Source organism: Monomorium pharaonis, chromosome 7 (genome assembly GCF_013373865.1).
Source record: "Monomorium pharaonis isolate MP-MQ-018 chromosome 7, ASM1337386v2, whole genome shotgun sequence".
NCBI lineage: Eukaryota > Metazoa > Arthropoda > Insecta > Hymenoptera > Formicidae > Monomorium > Monomorium pharaonis.
In genome coordinates, this window is record NC_050473.1 from 12,653,008 (window position 1) to 12,672,364 (window position 19,357).

General features: G+C 38.6%; 5 protein-coding genes across 5 annotated transcripts in view; 2 read left to right on the plus strand and 3 right to left on the minus strand.

Annotated features, from left to right (window-relative positions):
* The window catches only part of LOC114253789, a 28,704-nt gene extending 25,126 nt beyond the window's left edge, over window positions 1-3,578 (minus strand). The window contains exon 1 of the mRNA XM_028188782.2: window positions 3,449-3,578. The gene's annotated coding sequence lies outside the window, so the exon portion shown is untranslated. The remainder of the gene's footprint in view (window positions 1-3,448) is intronic.
* LOC105832643 (protein jagged-1) overlaps window positions 1-8,975 on the plus strand; it is a 38,233-nt gene extending 29,258 nt beyond the window's left edge. The window contains exons 4-6 of the mRNA XM_012673774.3: window positions 3,279-3,897; window positions 4,692-5,335; window positions 5,423-8,975. Coding sequence (XP_012529228.3) covers window positions 3,279-3,897; window positions 4,692-5,335; window positions 5,423-7,140 — 2,981 coding nt within the window. The 3' untranslated portion in view covers window positions 7,141-8,975. The remainder of the gene's footprint in view (window positions 1-3,278; window positions 3,898-4,691; window positions 5,336-5,422) is intronic.
* Window positions 8,976-11,043: 2,068 nt separating this feature from the next.
* On the plus strand, window positions 11,044-14,287 carry LOC114255715 (leucine-rich repeat-containing protein 74B). The gene is made up of 5 exons (XM_036289515.1): window positions 11,044-11,319; window positions 11,531-12,460; window positions 12,661-13,168; window positions 13,510-13,923; window positions 14,041-14,287. Exons 2-5 carry the CDS (start codon window positions 12,020-12,022, stop codon window positions 14,253-14,255), a joined length of 1,578 nt encoding a protein of 525 aa, XP_036145408.1. The 5' UTR covers window positions 11,044-11,319; window positions 11,531-12,019; the 3' UTR covers window positions 14,256-14,287.
* Window positions 14,146-15,567, minus strand: LOC105832638 (ADP-ribosylation factor-like protein 2). Its single transcript, XM_012673770.3, has 2 exons — window positions 15,343-15,567; window positions 14,146-15,130 (listed from the first exon to the last, which is right to left on the minus strand). The coding sequence occupies exons 1-2, from the start codon at window positions 15,555-15,557 to the stop codon at window positions 14,641-14,643; spliced, it is 705 nt and encodes a 234-aa protein (XP_012529224.2). The 5' UTR covers window positions 15,558-15,567; the 3' UTR covers window positions 14,146-14,640.
* Window positions 15,568-15,835: 268 nt separating this feature from the next.
* On the minus strand, window positions 15,836-18,514 carry LOC105832645 (HSPB1-associated protein 1). The gene is made up of 4 exons (XM_012673780.3): window positions 17,972-18,514; window positions 17,550-17,872; window positions 17,113-17,479; window positions 15,836-17,022 (listed from the first exon to the last, which is right to left on the minus strand). The coding sequence occupies exons 1-4, from the start codon at window positions 18,173-18,175 to the stop codon at window positions 16,660-16,662; spliced, it is 1,257 nt and encodes a 418-aa protein (XP_012529234.1). The 5' UTR covers window positions 18,176-18,514; the 3' UTR covers window positions 15,836-16,659.
* Between the last annotated feature and the right edge of the window lie 843 nt (window positions 18,515-19,357).

The window sequence follows — 19,357 nt, forward strand, 5'->3', positions numbered from 1 at the left end:
GTCTTTATTTCCACTATTTCGTTTCGGATTCTCATGGTTGTTCCCCGGGGGAACGCAATTCCATCACATCCGCGATTTAGCGTGCAGGAAGTCGCCGTGGCAAGTCCTCTCGAGCCGAGATGAGCGTCGTCGTGCGTGGTCCCGTACGGATCGTAAAACACGCGAATTATCCCGGAGCGTGCCTCAATGAGGCGGACGTTAGACGCATGTCGTACGATCGCTACAAAGGTAGCGACACATCACGCTAGGTCCCGTCGTACAATGCTGCGCCGACCAATATAACAGCTCTTTCTTCGCTGCTTAATCGTTACTTCCGCCTCGCCGTGACCGCTCCGTGGTTACTGTCATCCCTTCCCTTTTGTAACGCACGCATAAGGTCGATCACAAGCGGACCGACGACGACGACGTCTCGAGGAGACTCTCCGACCGTGTTCATTTGATGATTCCGGTTGTTGGATAGAGATGAGCATGAGTCCTCTTTCTACGTTCCGGCATTTAAATCATGCGATTCATTTTCAGAATAATTCGACTTTTGCATAATATCGCGATATTATAATAACATAAAATTTTATCTGGTGCTATTGTAAAAGACGAGAAGAGGATAAAAAGGATTTAAAAAATGAGTAAAGCCTCGATTTTTTGTTAAAGACTAGTTACGAAAAGAATCAAAATCTCGCCATGCGTAGAATTCAAATAATAATTTTGCTCGTCTGTCATTTTGCCAGTTTGAATGCTATATTATTACACCAGAAGGATTTAAGTAACATACGATTACTTCGATCACGCTACTTATTGTTTTCCTTGGCACTGTAAACTTTGAGATTTTATTGTTTAATAACCAGCAACCACAATCATCTTTGGTCGCTAATCGATAATTCGCTTTTTTCCTTGTATCAGACACGCGCGTGCAACGACGATAGTTATACATTGCAATTTTTTTGTTTCGAGTAAACTTATGATCTCATCAAAAAATTAAATCTTCTTGACACAAAGCGTCAAACCTAAAAAATTTCTTCTATTTAACAACATAGAAAGATCGAGTTATCGTTTTGAGCACGTTCTACTTACGGGGACGAAAAAATGCCCGAACTCCAATTAGAAACTATCGACGAAGATCGCGTGTTTGTGCAGGGCGATGAGTCGCGAGTCTCGACAACGAGAGAAGATACAAGGAAAGCGCGCGCGCGCGCGCGAGAGAGAGAGAGAGAGAGAGAGAGAGAGAGAGAGAACTGGCTCCGACATTTTTGTTGCGCTGTGAAAGGTCAATAGGAGAATTTCACTCGTGCATCCTCTTCACACGATACGCCAATCTCGTCGTGCGCGATAGAAGTAAAATTTGTACGTTAAGTGCATGATACTCTATTAATATTTAGCAACCGTAAAAAGATCTTATGAGTTTGTGCACTCTGCACAAAATTCATAAATTTTGTTTTTAAAAATGTTACACCGTTGTAATTGGCTATAACGATAAAGTTAAACTAGGGGGAAAAATTCAGAAAATGAATAACGTACTTGCTTGTGCGTTATTCAAGAGACAAGCCTTTAGCTTGCACGCAAGAAAAATATAATTATACTCTGGAAGAAAGGATCGCGTCAGGACAACGACCCTCCCGACGCGCGGACGAATACAAATTTTCTCGCGGCGCGTGCAGCCGGGAATGAATTTTCCTGGAAAACGCTTCCGCGTGAGCGGTGCAGCCCAGTCGTAGTATGATCGCGCGAAAAATTGCAGACCGCCGTGCCGGTCCAACAGTCCGTCTTCTCTTTGCATAGCTGTTTCGCGCAAAAAAGCATACGACGCGGGAAAAGGAAGAGAGGCCTCGTGAAGGCGCAAGTTAATTTACCTAACTGCCGGCGTATTAATCAACCGCGAATCGTACGCATGCGAGTAGCAGCAGCGCGATCGCTTCAGCCTAGGGGGGGGATTTATAGTTTCTAAATTGTGCGAAAGGACTCGTACGGGACGCACGAGAGAGTCTCCGGAGATTGTAAAAGCATGAGGCAGGGCTTGTTCGATTAGTTCGATCCTCGACGGTCCGACGACGGAAGATGACGACGACGACGACGACGACGACGTTAGCATATGCAAGCAGCTATCTCGCGGGAACCGTGGTGCAGCGCAGCAAGAAAAGTACTGTCGCGAATGCATCGTCATTTAGGGGGCCCCGAAGTATCGCGACGCACTCGTATAAATATCCGTAAATGTCCGTTGTCCGTGCCGGACGAGAGAGCGGGGCTATTAATCATTAAGAATGCCGCGGGCGGTATATACGCGCGGACGTACGTACGCGTGTACGATAATCGCGTATGCACGGTAACGGTAAAAGTGTTGGTACACGGCCGGCTCTGAAATCCCGAAAGGCGATATACGTACGTAACGTACGCGTATGTGCATACGAGCGACCAAGCGCGCGCGGCATGAGTTTTCGTTTCACGGTTGGAGGGATAATCCTTCTCTCTGTCACTTCTCATCTGTCTTTCTGTCCCACCGGCTAATTGAGTTGCCCGGTCCCGGTGAGATCCCGTCACGTTCGTCCTCTTCCCCCCTCCCACCCCACCCCACCCCCCCCCCCTCTTTTTTTCATCCTGACGGGAGAATTGGAAGAAACCGAGTCGTCATCGTCGTCACATATCTTCGTCGTTACATCTTAAGGCGGTTCTGGAGGTACTGATACCTCGGCCGTATCGAAATTAGATGTCCTTGTTCAACCACCCGTATGAGAAAGTGTACTTTGTTGCTTCGAGTATTGTTATCTCTTATCCTCAGTAAACGAGTGCATTATTCTGTTTAAGAAACTGTTAAAAGACGGTCTTTCCGCGTTTATCTCGATAGTTTCGTTTATTACAGTTATGTTAATTACGTTTGCCCTGACTCTATATGACTGTTACATGTCGCGTGCTGTGCACGGAAGGCGAATAAGAGACTTAATCCATCTACGTCACCATCCACCATCCACGAATGTTCATATGCCGAGATGCCTCGAAAGGATTCCTTTCCAATCTTTCATTCAATAGCTACGTATGAGTAACAATGAGTAAAACTTAAATCTTTTAAGAGTACAAAGTATATTAATCCTCGTGATACAGTTATGTCTTACTTGAACATTATTTACTACGGTTATACAGAAAATAAACGAGTATAATGCAAGTGTTACGTGTCTGCTTTAGAATTGTTGTAAATGTCATTAGAGGAATCGTTGAAAATTGTTATAGCAGATCAGAACTTTAAGGAGCCGCGCCGGTCATGTCATTAATAATTTGCAAAAAAATGATTTCAGCTGTGTGCAAGGAGGGCTGCCATCCCGTGCACGGCCACTGCAACGTAAGCGGTGAGTGCCAATGTCGGCACGGTTGGCGCGGAGAATTATGCGATCAATGCATGCCCTATCCAGGCTGCAAGCACGGCTATTGCAATGGCTCGAGTTGGCAGTGCATCTGCGATACGAACTGGGGCGGTATCCTCTGCGATCAGGATCTCAACTACTGCGGCACCCATGAGCCGTGCCAGAACGGCGGCACGTGCGAAAACACCGCGCCCGACCAGTACCGATGCACGTGCCCGGAGGGCTTCTCTGGACCCAACTGTGAGAAGGTCGACAATCCGTGTGCGTCTAGTCCGTGCCTGAATGGCGCGACTTGTCGTGAACTCGGGGAGACCGCGCAGTGCGAGTGCGCCCAGGGGTTCGCCGGATCATTTTGCGCCACCGATATCGACGAGTGCGCCTCACAGCCGTGCCAGAACGGCGGTACTTGCGTAGACGGCAAGAACGGCTTTGTCTGCAACTGCCCATCCGCCTGGCAAGGCGTGCTCTGCCAGTTCGACGTGGACGAGTGCACGCTCAAGGAATCGCCCTGCAAGAACTTCCTCACCTGTATCAACCTGGCCGGGGATTACAAGTAGGCGCACCACCTTTGTTATCATCAACTATTATAGATTTATAGAAAATTTCAATGACAGATTTTTATCTTTCCAACCTTCATAAGTGACATAATTATATATCTTATACGCTGCGCATAAGGAGGTCTAACGGGATCTAGAGAAATTACGTTCATATTCAACGAGACTAGATAGGAACGCGTTTAGTACTACAAAGCAATTAATTGATCTTATATTCGATAATTATAGAAGATATATGGAAATATCGAGATTTGCTCTATTACATCATAGATTGCATATAGCTTTGTTAGCTGATTTGAAGTAATATAACACGTGATAACAGTGGTACTTAAAGGCACATTAATATTACCGTAAGCTAGCTGGAATTTCCGTCCAGCCTATTTTTTTGAATCATAATGCATTACGTACAAATGATAAGTTTCCCACGAACAATACAGTTGTTTTGTGGTAATTAAATCCTTATAGACCCTTTTTTTCTATAGTACGGAGCGTTAAACAATAATAACAATAATACGTCTTTATTGTCCGACTTACGACAGCATCGTAATGACTCCCTTTACTACCACCGTCGCTCGTAAATTAGCACAGGGTATGGAGAAAAAAAAAACGACCTTGCAATTGACTGCGTTAAACGTGATTTAAAGACCTATTAATTCTTTGTGAAACAAGTGAGCGACAATTAATAAATCAGAGAGACCAAGTTATATTCGGATCTAAAGTAAAATTCTCGTCTAAGCGAGTTTCTTAAGTCGCAACCTTGTCACTCATTAAGTTTTATTATTTCGTTTCGTAGATGCCGTTGCCGGAGCGGCTTCATGGGCAAGAATTGCACGAAGAATATCAATGATTGCGTCGGCCAGTGCCAACACGGCGCGCTTTGCATCGATCTGGTAGATGATTATCATTGCAGCTGCACTCCCGGCTACTCTGGCAAGGATTGCGACGTTGACATCGACGAATGCGCGTCCAAGCCGTGCCAAAATGGCGGCGAATGCCGCGATTTGGTGAACGCTTACGAGTGCGTGTGCCCGGTGGGCTTTACTGGCTATCAGTGCGAGATCGATCGTGATCATTGCAGCCCAAATCCATGCCGTAATTCGGCACCGTGTTTCAACACACAAACTGATTACTACTGTCACTGCCCGGCACAATGGCAAGGCAGAAATTGTTCGGAATCGGTCTCACATAATCCGCAATTTGGAATATTGGACGATGGGCAATCGGGCTGTGGCAGCGAGGGTACTCCGTGCGGCGGTAAGGGCCGATGTAGCGGCGGCAGATGCATCTGCGATCCGGGTTACACTGGCGTGCACTGTCACGAAAACATCAACGACTGCCGTGGCAATCCTTGCCTGAACGGTGGCACATGTGTCGACCTGCTTAACTCGTTTCAGTGCATTTGTATGGAAGGCTGGACCGGAGATCTTTGTGACCAGAGTAAGTAATAGGACATTGTTTACGATAGAATGAATGTGATTGGTTGATTGGACTCGATATAATTGTGTGGCAAATGAATTTTTTTAGATGTGGACGAGTGTCTGACACAGCCTTGTCGCAATAATGGTACCTGCGTGGATGGCGTGGCAGATTTCACGTGTATTTGCCGGGGTGGTTGGAAGGGCAAGACGTGCGCGCTGCGCGGCGGCCACTGCGAGCCGGGCACTTGCCGGAACGGTGGCACCTGCCAGGACCGCGGTGATGGTTTTACGTGCCACTGTCCACGCGGATGGGAAGGCGCGGCCTGTCACATCGCATCGCCGTCGGCGTGTACGAGTAATCCTTGCGCGAACGGCGCGACCTGCGTGAACACGGTTGACGGCAGCTATCGATGCGTCTGTCGCGAGGGTTTCGAAGGGCCGAACTGTCTGCGCAACGTAGACGACTGTCAGCCAGTGCCATGCTTGAACGGCGGCAAATGCGTAGACGGTGACAATTGGTTTAGATGTGAATGCGCACCCGGCTTCACCGGTCCGGATTGCCGCATCAACGTGAACGAATGCGGGAGCGGTCCGTGCACCGGTGGTGCCACTTGTGTAGATGGCATCGCGAGCTATTCGTGCATCTGTCCACCCGGTAGAACTGGTGCGCGATGCGAGATCCGAACAGCTGGTGGACCCGGCTGCACGGCCGCCACGTGGGAAGATGACTGTAACGTATGCGAGTGCCGGAATGGCAAAAATCAGTGCAGCAACGTCTGGTGTGGGCCGGGCAATTGCCTGAACGGTACCTCTTGCTTGGCTCATGAGGTCTGCGTTCCTAGTCCAGGCGAGAGTTGTCTAGTACCGCCGTGTCCGGCATGGGGCGAGTGTCGCCCTGTCGAAACGGGAAGGCGAGTTGGTCCACCGGCGCTACCAGCTCCGCCGTCTTGTTGGCCTGGACAGTCCACGCTCGGGCCAACATGCTCAAGACTCACGATACTACTGCGAAGGGATACCCTAGCATCCGGCACATCGGTGGAACTATTATGCCGTCGTCTAAGGAAGCTTCTAGCCGATCCACGAAGGCCGCAATCAGTGGTGCTGTTATGCGATTTGAAGCCTGGGGACAACGATACGGTAGAAGTGACCATTTTTTCAGAGGCGGCGGCGGACGCAGCTCGCGACCTCGGCGAAACGCTCAGTCGCCCATTAGCCAGACCTCTCGTTTTGGCCTCCGTGCTAGAGGTCAAAGTAGAGACGGCGCTGCTCAGAGAGCCTAGTTCAGCGGGTGCGGCTAATACCGGCAGTTATGTGGCCGTTCTAGGTGGTGCTCTGGCGACTGTACTATTGTTGGCTCTATTCGGCAGCCTCTGGTACCTTAGAACTATGAGGCACAGATCGAACTTGACGGCGACTACCAGCAGCGAAACTTCGTTGCATCGTCATCGCAGCGATTTAGATGAAAAGTCGAACAATCTTCAGAACGAAGAAAATCTGAGGAGATATGCCAACCCGCTCAAGGACCAGGATTCCGAACCCCGTGTGTCCGTCGTGAGGCCTTTGTCAGGCACTTCGCACATTGGCACATTGACCGGCGCCGAGGAGAGTCTCGAAATGGTGTCTGAGGAAGGCAGACATCGCTTACCACCACTCTACAAACCGCTTAGCGCGGAAGTCAAAAACAATACGGCCAGTTTTAGCTATGAGGGAGGACCGCATAAGCCTTACAGCAAGCCCAGACTGCAAGAACCGCCGTATCCTCATCAGCAGCCGGGTACCAGTCACATGACAGGGCCGCATCAAGTGCTAACGGTACACGTATGATTAAATATCATTAAAGTAATGCGAAAACAGTTGGATACTGTTGATGATTTTTCTTGCATAATGATGCACTAATGAAAATTCTTAGAGACTAGAAGGTAAGAAATTGAACGCTTACTTGGACAATCTGGTTTTTTTTGTGATAATGGGAAGTGTGACTCTCTCGATTTTGAAATCATTTGAGACGGCTCTCTATTGAGAGGTTCTTCTTTATGAAAGTTGAAACAATGTTTAGAATATATTAGAGACAAATGCAGACAAAAAATAAAGAAAACGCGTAATTTTTCTATGGCACAGCAATTCGATTATGTTATATTTGCTATAACATAAATTTTTAATGCCTCTTTGAAACGTATCGTTTTACGATATTGCTTCACTCATAGTATTATTAGAATATGACTATTAAAATTTTCAATTTTGAAATAATTGTATAAAAATATTAGCACGATTTTCAGATTAAAAATTCAGAAAAATGATGACTTTTTTTTCCTTATTCAGCTTTTTCGTGCTTCTATACGACGATAATAAGCGACAATAAGCGATTTATTATAAATAATTTTAATGATAATGATCAGTTGTTATCGTTGTACATATGTATATAGCTCGTACTTATTAATTTCGCTAAGCCTGTATCTCCTTCGCATTCCCAGCGTTGTCATTCCTCTGTCCCTTATACGGCGCCCTTTTATATGTTTATATTTAATTTTATGTTCTTTTGATATTATTATTTTATTATCGCCATTGTTAGAATTTTTTCATAATTTGAAAAATAAGAAGCACAGTCGCATGAGATGTATTGTACGTTTGTCTCGATCATCGTGGAAGTGCTTGGTATGTATGATATAACGTGGGCTTCAAACGACGTTCCTTCAGACGATATTATTGTGATACTCGTAGAGAAACAACGTTACTGTATAGGATATTATGATACTCCACGTGTTCATTTACTTCAACGAGTTTTCTTTTTTCTTTTCGCGAAAACACGACACGTGATTTTTACGCGATGAGAGATACTGCCATTGCGAGAGGATCATGTGCTACACGAGACATTAAATCGCGGCGGCACATTGACTTGTAAAGAACATTAGTGACGTAATTATAAAATAGATTTAGAACGTATTAGAATGCAGAGTAAAAACGATGTATATAGTGACGCTATTACATCGTGGAACGATGTAAATAAATCTAAGTACACATATTCAGATCGTTCTTATCCCCAGTCATTGTCGACCTCACCCTTAGATGTGCAATTCGTTTTCTTTCCTTTTTTTTTTTTTTTTTTTTTTGTATCAGCGTTTCCCGTATCGCGCTCTGCGAAATGGCCACAAGTTTAAACTGAGAAACGTAACTCGTTTAGACATATAGATTTACAGCAGGCAGGAACAAAGTTTTATAATAGATACTTTATTTTGTAGAGAAAACTATATTATTGTACGAATACACATATAGAAGAGAATGAGAGATGACGAATATATAAATATAAATATATATTATATATTATTTTATATGTTATATATTATATTATTTTTATTTTATTGTCTTGTATTAATTATTTTCAGATCGTAAGCAATAATTGTCATTGTACAATTTTTTTGTTTATTCTCGTTGGCTTCAAAGTGAAGTACAACAGCAAAAATCTATCAAATTAATGCTTCTAATCGAAGACGATAAACAATTAAAAAACATCTAGTGTTGTGATTTGATATCAAGTGTTTGATATCAAGAAGTAAACGAATGCGTGTATATAAGCCCCCCCTCCTACTACCCCCTCGTTTCCTTCTCTTTCTGCATAGATTTACGACGATGTGAAGGATTTCAATAAAAAAAGTACAACTCTTCGTCGTTGACAATTATTTATTACACCCTTGCATCAACGCATCGATACTCGCGTAAGTATTTATGGCATTAAAATCACAGACAAAAATTATTTCCTTCTATCTTGTCATATTTTATCAGTAAAACATCAAAAATCAAAGTCAATGCGAAAAAAAAGATTAAGTTTTCATGCAACAAAGTTAAAAACTTAAGAAGTAAGTATCTAATGTAAATCGACAATTAAATTGATAAATTTTATCTACATTTTGACTACCGTGATTAAATTCTCTCTTTGCATGGTAATAAATAATACAATATTTTACAATCGGACAGAATTCTGTTATAATAAAAGCTTGTATTAACATTTTTATTTTTGTTAAAAACAATGCAAAAGTTAAAATAAAGCTGTGAGAATTATCGTTACATTGTTCGCTAGTCAATTAAGAAGTCGTAAATCCATATTTGCTCTTCCAAGATAGAAATACGGTGGATTTTCAATCAGCGGCGCCGATTTCAATGGTCCGTCACGATTGTTTCATTAGAGATAATATCGATGCCATGGATGCCATTGCCATCGAAAGCGTGGCCGATATTAACAAAGCGCTCGGCGGGTCATCTCATCATTGCCGCGCCGATACGACGAGACGGGATGGATCCTCTTGTGTATGGAGCATGTAACCGCTGAATGAACGATCTGCCGAAATTACAATATAATGGACCAGAAGAGTCACTTGACAAATAGCCGGTAGTAGATGAATCATGTATCCCGCGAAGAGCGATTGTGACTCGTGTGAAACGTGGTAGTAGCCGCCGGCATTGAAGAAAATGACTTCTTTCGAACGAGCGAATGCGAAATAATAACTTGATCCATTTAGAGTTAGAGAATACATTTATTATATAAACTTGAGAATTAAAATTTTATGTTACTCCAAGGACAAAATAAATTTATAATACTAGAACATAAAGGCGCGCGCTGCGCCTTTGCTGCGCATCTCAAAGTTTAGCATCTCATAAAAATACTGCAGAATTACTTGCATCCAGCATAGTTCTACAGTTCTTGATAGGTTTCAACAATATTTCCATTGAATTACCTATTTTAATTAAATTTTTATAAATGAGATGCTAACTTCCAAATGTCACATAATAGCATCTCACCGTATTTCGAATATACGACCACAGAGAAGACTAAATCTATAAGAATTCTATCGTTTAGAGACGTCCTATCAATAGTTCTGATGATTAAATTAATGGAAAAAAAATTTTTTGTTACAAAACATACGTATATATGGGTGTACGTCTGCGCACGTGGATTTGGTGTAACTGGCATCACAGATAGACAAAATTAATTAATTAAAAAATTTTAAAAGTATTTTTCAACAACTATCTTGATGGAAAACTTATATTTATAGGTCTAGACATGAGATGCTGGTCGAATATCGAGAGTTCTATTTATTTTAACGCAGTTCTCATATAGTACCGGATGCGTACAATAAGTTTCTAAAGAGTTCCGGTGATATAATTAATTAAAACAATTTTTTAACAATTATTTTGTCCGGAAAACTTGAATTTTGAGGGCTAGACGTGAGACGCTAATCGAATATCGACAGTTCTATTTATTTTAACGCAGTTCTCATATAGTTTCGGACGCGTACAATAATTTTCTAAAGAGTTCCGGTGATATAATTAATTAAAACATTGTTTAAACAATTATTTTGCCCGGAAATCTTGAATTTTGAAGGCTAGACGTGAAGTGCTAATCGAATATCGACAGATTTATTTATTTTAACGCAATTTTGATATAGTTCCGGACGCGTACAATAATTTTCTAAAGAGTTCCGGTGATATAATTAATTAAAACATTTTTTAAACAATTATTTTGCCCGGAAATCTTGAATTTTGAGGGCTAGACGTGAGATGCTAATCGAATATCGACATTTCTATTTATTTTTACGCAGTTCTCATATAGTTCCGGATGCGTACAATAAGTTTCTAAATAGTTCCGGTGATATAATTAATTAAAACGTTTTTTAAACAATTATTTTGCCCCGATAACTTGAATTTTGAGGGCTAGACGTGAAATGTTAATCAAATATCGACAGTTCTTGACAACAATACTTCGAGAGATGTGAGTATCGATGCCATGCCCTTTTTTAGAAAGGAAAGAAAGGAAGGAAAGGAAGGATGTTACGTTTTCGTTTACTTTTTCCAAATTTGCAGCTAATTTCACATACCAAATTGTCACAAATTTAGGAATTGTGTGTTATATCTTGATACAAATGATACTTACACTTATACAAGCTTTTATTATAACGTTCATTTCATGAACGAGTAATAAATATACGATCCATGAATATGGAAATCACACAAGTATTTAAATTTTAACAATTTCTATAATATGCCAATATGTTTTCTCCTTCGCGATAACTGAAAGATAGATAAATATGTTAAAATAATTTCCTTTTTTTTAAATTTAAAATAAAATCCCATGTAATGTTGAAATAGTAATTAACGATAGTAATTGAGATAAAAATTATTATAAGTAATCTTATATACATATAAATCCGCAAATGTCTCTCAGACGACATTAGAAGACATCAAAGATGTTGCTGAAGCATTGCAAGATGATGAAACGGATACGTGGACTGAATATGATGAAGATGATATTGAATTGATGGAAAAGGAACATAAAGATACAGACAGAAGAGCTAAATTTGAAGTTATAGAAGAAATAGGAAAAGATGTGAAAGCGGAATCAGAAATTATCGATGAGACTGATATACTGGCTAATTTTATAACAGAACTTGAAGCGAAAAGAACGAAGGAATTGGCAGCCAAGACTGAAGAGAAGAAAAAACGGTTGCGGCATTTAATTCATGTAACTTAAGCGTGGTAACTTGATATAGCTCAACATTTTAATAACATCCAGAATGTCCTGTATTTTAACATTTTAATGTTCCCAATTCGATCTAAGATATGTCACGATCGCAATAATTAAGCTACCACAACGTGAATCAATGATAGAACCGATCTGCCTTTAATTTTGAGTAAATTTCTAATCAAGTGCTATATGTTATACAAGGCGCAGGTTAAACGGAAGAAAGATGATGATGCGTCTGAGGAGACGCCGATCACACCAGAAGATGAAGATATTGTGAGTGATCGAGTATCCACTGAGAGTTCAATTCATCCATGTTTACGCGAGATAGACATCAGTGATTCACAGCTGCAACTAGTGAATCCGTACACAGTGTATCAGGTCCCGAATGATCCCGGATTGCTACCAGCTTTCTGGCTGTTACGCGAGCGTCCGCCGATGTATAACCCGGATGGTGTACAAAAATTTTACGACACGGTAAAACGTACAGGTTTAAGACCGATCGGTTTGTTGAAGGACATGCTTTTAACCGATCAGTTGAATCTGCGGTATTATGGACTCGAGTCACCAGTAATGAAAGCGATCTGCGAGGCTTTGGCTGATAACACTTTCGTACGAAAATTAGATTTAAAGGTGCATACAATAAATAATAGCTTAAGCAACAATTTATAATTGGATTTTATAATTCTAAATATTTTTTAAGTATAGATTATTTTGAAAGTAGTCATACACCTCAAAAACAAGTTCTTGAAATTTTTGCCCTATTAATGCAAGTGTTACTTTGATTATAAAAATATCTTATTTTTAATTAATTGCTCCTTATTTTATTATAGGACAATAAACTGTCCTTGGATGCGTGCAAACATCTAAATGATTTATTGCTCAGGAACAACACGATAACCGATTTGTCATTATCTGGTTGCCGAATTGGCACAAGCGGGGTAAAAAAATTGTATGACGCGATATCGGAGAACGCAACCCTGAAGACGCTTGATCTCAGTAGCTGCAATATTGGAAACGAAGGCTTTGGATACATCGCGTCCGCATTATCCAATAATCAAAACTTGGAGTGCGTTAATCTATTCAATAATCATCTAGATGAGACGTGCTCGGAAAATCTACAAGATCTGCTCTCACATAACAAAGGCTTGACGCACCTAGATCTATCTTGGAATTCTCTGTACAACGCAAAAATCTGGAAAGCCCTGTTCGATGGATTGAAGAAAAATGAGACACTGCGTTTCCTGAATTTATCTTGGAACGCACTTGATAGTGAATCCGTGCCTCATATTTATCAACTATTATCACGCTCGCAGAATATCGAGAAGCTGGACTTAAGTTGTAAATATGTAGCATTCGCTATAAGAAAATTATATCAATGTTTTTACATACAATATTATAAAAGGAACAAATTTGTTTTTAAAAGACAATCTTATTTAAGAGATGGCTCAATTTTTAAACATTCATATAATACATTCAATATTATGTGTATTCTATGTTTTAATGATACATATAATTTAAAAAATGAAATAGAAACACCTAATATTTTAAAACATTAATATCTCGCAGTTAATTGAAATATTTTCTCATAGAAAATAAATTTCTAAAACAAATATCTCTCTCTCTCTCTCTCTCTCTCCTTTTCCCCCTCTCAAAAGATTTTATTATTTCGTATTTTATAGGGAATACATTTACTGAACACGATGCTATAGTAATCGCAAAAGCTCTATCGAAAAATAGTACGCTCCAGGAATTACGTCTGGGAAATAACCCTTTAAAAGCACAAGGTGCTTCAGCTTTAATTCATAAAATTATACCGCATGTTTCGCCCCATAGTGCTTTACGCCTTCTGGACTTGGAGAATGTTTGGGCGAATAAGGATATTCTCTACGATTTGGAAATAATTAAAAACCTTAGACCGTGGGTCACGATCAAATTAGGTGGTATTTTAAGCAATTACCAGGTTGTTGGACCAAACGTTAGGAAAATACTTGTGAAAAGAGCGAATTACGAGGCAATGCTGACGAAACAAAAGAGAAATCAATTCAGCTTCGGTCACTTCGTCATGTCGTTGACAGATGAAAAAATATCGCGAGGCATGTTCGCGAAAATTTATTTCAGATTTCTTAATTTTCTTCAAACTTATGAAAGATTACAATTGTGATGTGTAACCTTTTTAAAAAATTAAAAATAAATTTCTTCATTTCTTTCAGAAAAATTTAAGCAGCTAGTGCAGAATTTTAAGTTAAAGCTTTCAACATCACTTATCGACGAGATTATGAATGCATTCAAGGGACCAAATGACACTGTTGATGAAGAATTATTAAAATCATTTTATTCAGGAGAATATCCGGAAACGATAGCTATACCATCAAAATTAAAGAAAAAGAAAGTTCAGATTATTGAAAATAGAAAAAACAAAAAGTAGAACAATGATACAAAAGTACAAGAAACATAAAACTTATATACAATAGGCTTAGTAAAGCTAATAAAAATTAGATTTAAAAAATAATTGAAAAATTTTATGTTACATAATAAATGTTTCAGAAATTGTAGAATCTTCTTTTATACATATGTATGTATAATACTATGTTACATATTTTTACAGTGAAACAGATCACAATGAGTGTTTTCAATGAGAAAGAGACATTTTAAGCTTATTAAATATTAGCAAACAATAAAATAATTCACTATGTATTAATTGTCTCTTACTGCAACATAAGCCAATGTAAATATTGCTTTGTAACAATTTGTCAAGCATTAATTTTTGTATTTATTGAGGTAAGAAATATTAACATTTGAATTTATCTATATTAATCCATATAAAATATTCTTGCTGCAATATCATCAACAATCCAATTGATACCATCGACTAGATTTTCGGCCGTCACAGCGGAACACTTGTAGATTTGCCAATGATGAGTCTTTATATTGTGTAACTCCAGAATATCAGCTATGTCAGAAGCGGATAATGCACCAGGCATATCCTGCTTATTGGCAAATATAAGGAGACTTGCCCCTTCCAATCTTTCCTCCTGCAGAAGCTTGTATAACTCTGTTCTACAATCATCCAATCTCCTTCTGTCAGCACTGTCTATCACCCAAATAAGTCCATCTGTCGATTCAAAATAATTTCTCCAATAGGAACGCAGTGATTTTTGTCCACCCACATCCCATACATTGAGTTTGTACCCGCGATGTTCCAATGTCTTAATATTAAAGCCAAGTGTGGGTGATATAGTGTCTATTGGTTCGCCATTGAGTCTCTTCAATACTGTTGTCTTGCCTGCATTATCCAAGCCCCTGAAAATTATAACATAATGTCATTAAGAACAAGCGATAAAGTCGCAAGGTACATGTATTTCTAAATTTAATTTAAGCTCAATTATTGACTACAAATTATTGACTACATCGTAAGTTCAGTAACATGTTAGCGTAACATTTATTAACCTGTTAACGCGTAAACTAACCACAGGCTGAATATATAAAGTAAGTACACGAACGCGAATACGTACAACATTAAAATTCTCATCTCTTTTTCCTTTTGCTTCAATTTTTTCAACACCGTTAACAGGCCCATCGTTAATCCATTAATTACTCCACAATGTTCAGATCGTTGATAAATAAAACGTTTATTAACATGTAAATAGAATTTCTTTGAATTTGACAGAAATGTTCCTAACCTCCAACCACCATCCGATTGCCTCTCTGGCTCTCTCTTTAGTAACATTTAGTAACTCGGAAAAAAATTTGCGCGATCGGTAAAATGACGTATAAAACGCCGCGCACAGAACATAGTGTGCACCAACCAAAGTTGCTACGAAAAACGACTAGCTAGGTAATTACGAGTACCATCATTATTGACTATTGATATAAAAATAAGAATTTTAACTTTTTATTTTTTATCTTAATTGTAAAACGTTAACATTCGATGAAGAACTATCTTTCACACTAGTTTTATAAAAGGTTGATTGGAGAATTGGCGTACAAAATGAATAAAGATGTATAGTATGTAAATCAAAAGATTCATATTTTATTAACATTAAATTTAATTATGTAAGTTACTTAAAAATTGAGTCTACACGTGAGTCCTTAAAATAATTACATGTTCATACCTATAAATACATCTTATATAATTTTACATCAGATAATACTAATTGATAATTAGTATCAGAGTATATACATATGACGTTCCACTTTTGACAAAACTGTTAAATTATGTTAGAAATAGGAAGTAACGAGTTACGATGAGCTATTAAAAAAATTTACTCTCAGTACACTTAGGATGTCTATACCTACGTAACAAAGATTGTCAAACAAAAATTGCTGAAAGCGGAACGTCCAATCTAGTTACACATCTAGTTACATCCCTGGTACACTAAGAAAAAAATATTGTTGAGTTGACAAAATTTTTAAACTAAATTAAAATTTTATCAGTTCAAGAATTTATGCGTTTAATTTTTAATAGATAATAATAGACAAAATTTAATTCAGTTAGAAATTTAGTCAAATTAACATTTTTTTTCTCAGTATAGCACCAAATACTAGCTCAATGTTAAACCAATATTAAAAATTATTCAATTTTTTATATTGGATATTAATTGCATCCTAACTTGAAACCAAATTTTATGACCAATATTATTGGCGTTACATTGAGAAAATATTGGCCAATGCACTTCCAATATAATCAATGTTTAGCCAATATTAATCGGTATACTGCTCATGTACTGTGCTACTAGGAATTACGTGTACATAATACTAATACTGCAATAAAAAAAAATTGATATTTCACATGCAATACATTTATATAATAAAAATTCAATCAAAATTTATTAGTAATGTCTATCTAGCAATATTTTTGCTGCTTTCCTAACAACTTCTGGATGACATAAAGCATTGATAAGAGATTCAAGGAACGAGTCATATTGGGGATTAGGTATGTGATCTCCAGACGCGCTCTCTTTATCCGACAGATCCTTTTCGTCATCTCTTTTCCGTCTTTCTTCAATAAATTCTTTAAATTCCTTCTCGTCCGCATCAGGTAACAACTTGATATAATAGGGGTATTCTTCAGCCAATTCTTTTGCCGTCTGTGGTTTAGATACAGATCTTTTCGCAGGTATCTTTGGTGCCGATTTTGCGTTCGTCTCCTCCTCTTCCACTTTTCTTATCCATTCAAAAATAGCATCTTCGACCTATTGAGAAAGTATTATAAATTAAATCATTAATTAAATTCTATCTGTATTTAATAAATAATACTAATAATGTTTTTTAGAAGAAATTACTTTTCTTGTGTAATGTTTAGTTTCCTTGTTCGAAAACTGCGTATAATCTCCTATTTTGGCTACTATCAGTTTAACCAGAGCTTCCTCGACTCGTGCCTTATTATCTTTTTTCAACTCTCCCCATATGTTAACACTCACAGTAATCTGATCTAGAGATTCTACATAATGCCACCAGCCATTAGGCACAAATAAAACATCTCCAGGTTCTAGAGTTATTAGTTTTGGTTTTTCTTTTATACTTAACACATAGTCTTTTTCTTCCTCACTCAGGCAGTAAATATTAAATCTGCTATATACAGTTGACTCCTCATAAGGAAGTCTAACTGGTATCAGATCAGTGTTAGGTGGATACAGCAACCATATTTTTCTACAAATAGATGTAATATAAAGCAACGGTACCAAGATGAATAATTCAAATATATAACATATTCACAAACCTGCCATATATTTGTGCCACTAAATTGTAACCATAGGTATCCCAATGACAATCAGTATGAGCACCTTTGCTTCCAATCCAAAAAGTAGAATTTATTCCGTTTTCTCCAAGTTTTTTATCAACCCCAAACATGAGCCAATTAAAAGACTCTATAATTTCTGTGTCATCATTAAGCCACTCCTTTATATGTTTGTAATCACAGTAATACCATTTATTATCCTTATTAACCTCTTTGCTTTGTAAAGCAACAAATTCTTCCAATGTCAAGTGAACAGGTTTTGCAGTAGGATTATCCAAGTCCCATTCCTTGTGCTGCAGGGTACACTAAGAGAAACAAATCAAATATAAAACCATTAATAAAATTATCAATCAAGCCAACAACGATCATTAAAAAAATATAAATACATAATCGCTACAACTTACTGTACGCTTGTTATGATCACCAACTCGAAATGGTAACTTCTTATCTCCAAACTTTTTAACTAGATCTGTCAAACTCCACTTAAGTAATTTCCACTCGTAAGAACCATTAGAATTTTGTAACATATTTTGAAATAATACAGGTTCTTTAAGGTTCGGTAGAACCTCTTTCAGAATTTCTTCTAATGGTCGTAAGTGGCAATTCATATTTTTAATTATCTTATAAGATACAAATGTTAGATTTAGTCACTGTTCCTGCCCTGAGTTTTAAGATGCTTGATACCTTAAAATTCGGTTAAGCACTAGAATTTCTTAAATTAAACCATAACAAACATTCCAGTTTATTTTTCCAGTCGTTTTAAGATAATTTTGTTTGTAAACTTTGTTATCTGGTTATCTCATTGACAGTAGTGTAACGTTAAAAACACGGACTGCAACAGACTGTGACGGACTACGCAACGCGTACACGCGAATCGAAAGTGAGTCCAACTTAGAAGAAGGACAGCATGAATTGTCAGTCAATTCTGTCTTTTTCTAATCATGAAAAAAACGAAAACAGAGCTAATTGGCGCAATAAAGAATATAAAAAATCACAGGAGATAGATATCAGCCATATCGGTAGTGGGAGTACGATGAGGAATGGGGACAATTGGTCAATTCGTAAAAATCTTTGTTTCAATTGGTCAATCAAACGCTTCGAAGCATTTGTAGCGTCAAGTGGACCGCAGCCTTGTGACATGCGCATCAGCATGTTTTTTTCTACAGTGTACATTCATGTGTTGTATGCGTGTTAGCCATCTTGAGTAACCACTTTTATAGAATAAAGGCCTCCGCACACACTTTTGCATAACGCATAACATAAATGCATAAGAAATTCGATTGGTTGAATTTCTTATGCACTTTGCTTATGGACCAATCTATTTGCTTATGTACATACGTTATGCGTTATGCAAAAGTGTGTGCGGGGGCCTTAAGTCTTCATTGTAGACTACACCTAAGGGCCTAAACACAATGCCAGGCAACAGGCAATAGGAATAGAAATAATGAAAGAGAGAAAGAGAGAAAGGATCTTCTCTCTTTCTTTCTTTATTTCCTGTTTCTATTGCCTGTTGGCATTGTGTGATGGCCTTAACGCATAACATAAATGCATAAGAAATTCTATTGGTTAAATTTCTTATGCACTTTGCTCATGGACCAATCAATTTGCTTATGTACATACGTTATGCGTTATGCAAAAGTTTGTGCGGGAGCCATATCCGTCAGCGTCGCTGAAACATGTGGCCTGTTCTTTTTAATTGCACTGGTACAACAAGTTAAAGTGAGACAAATATATTTTTTCTCATATTAACTTATTGCCGTTGCCAATGCAGCAGTGCAGCTAAGGCTATG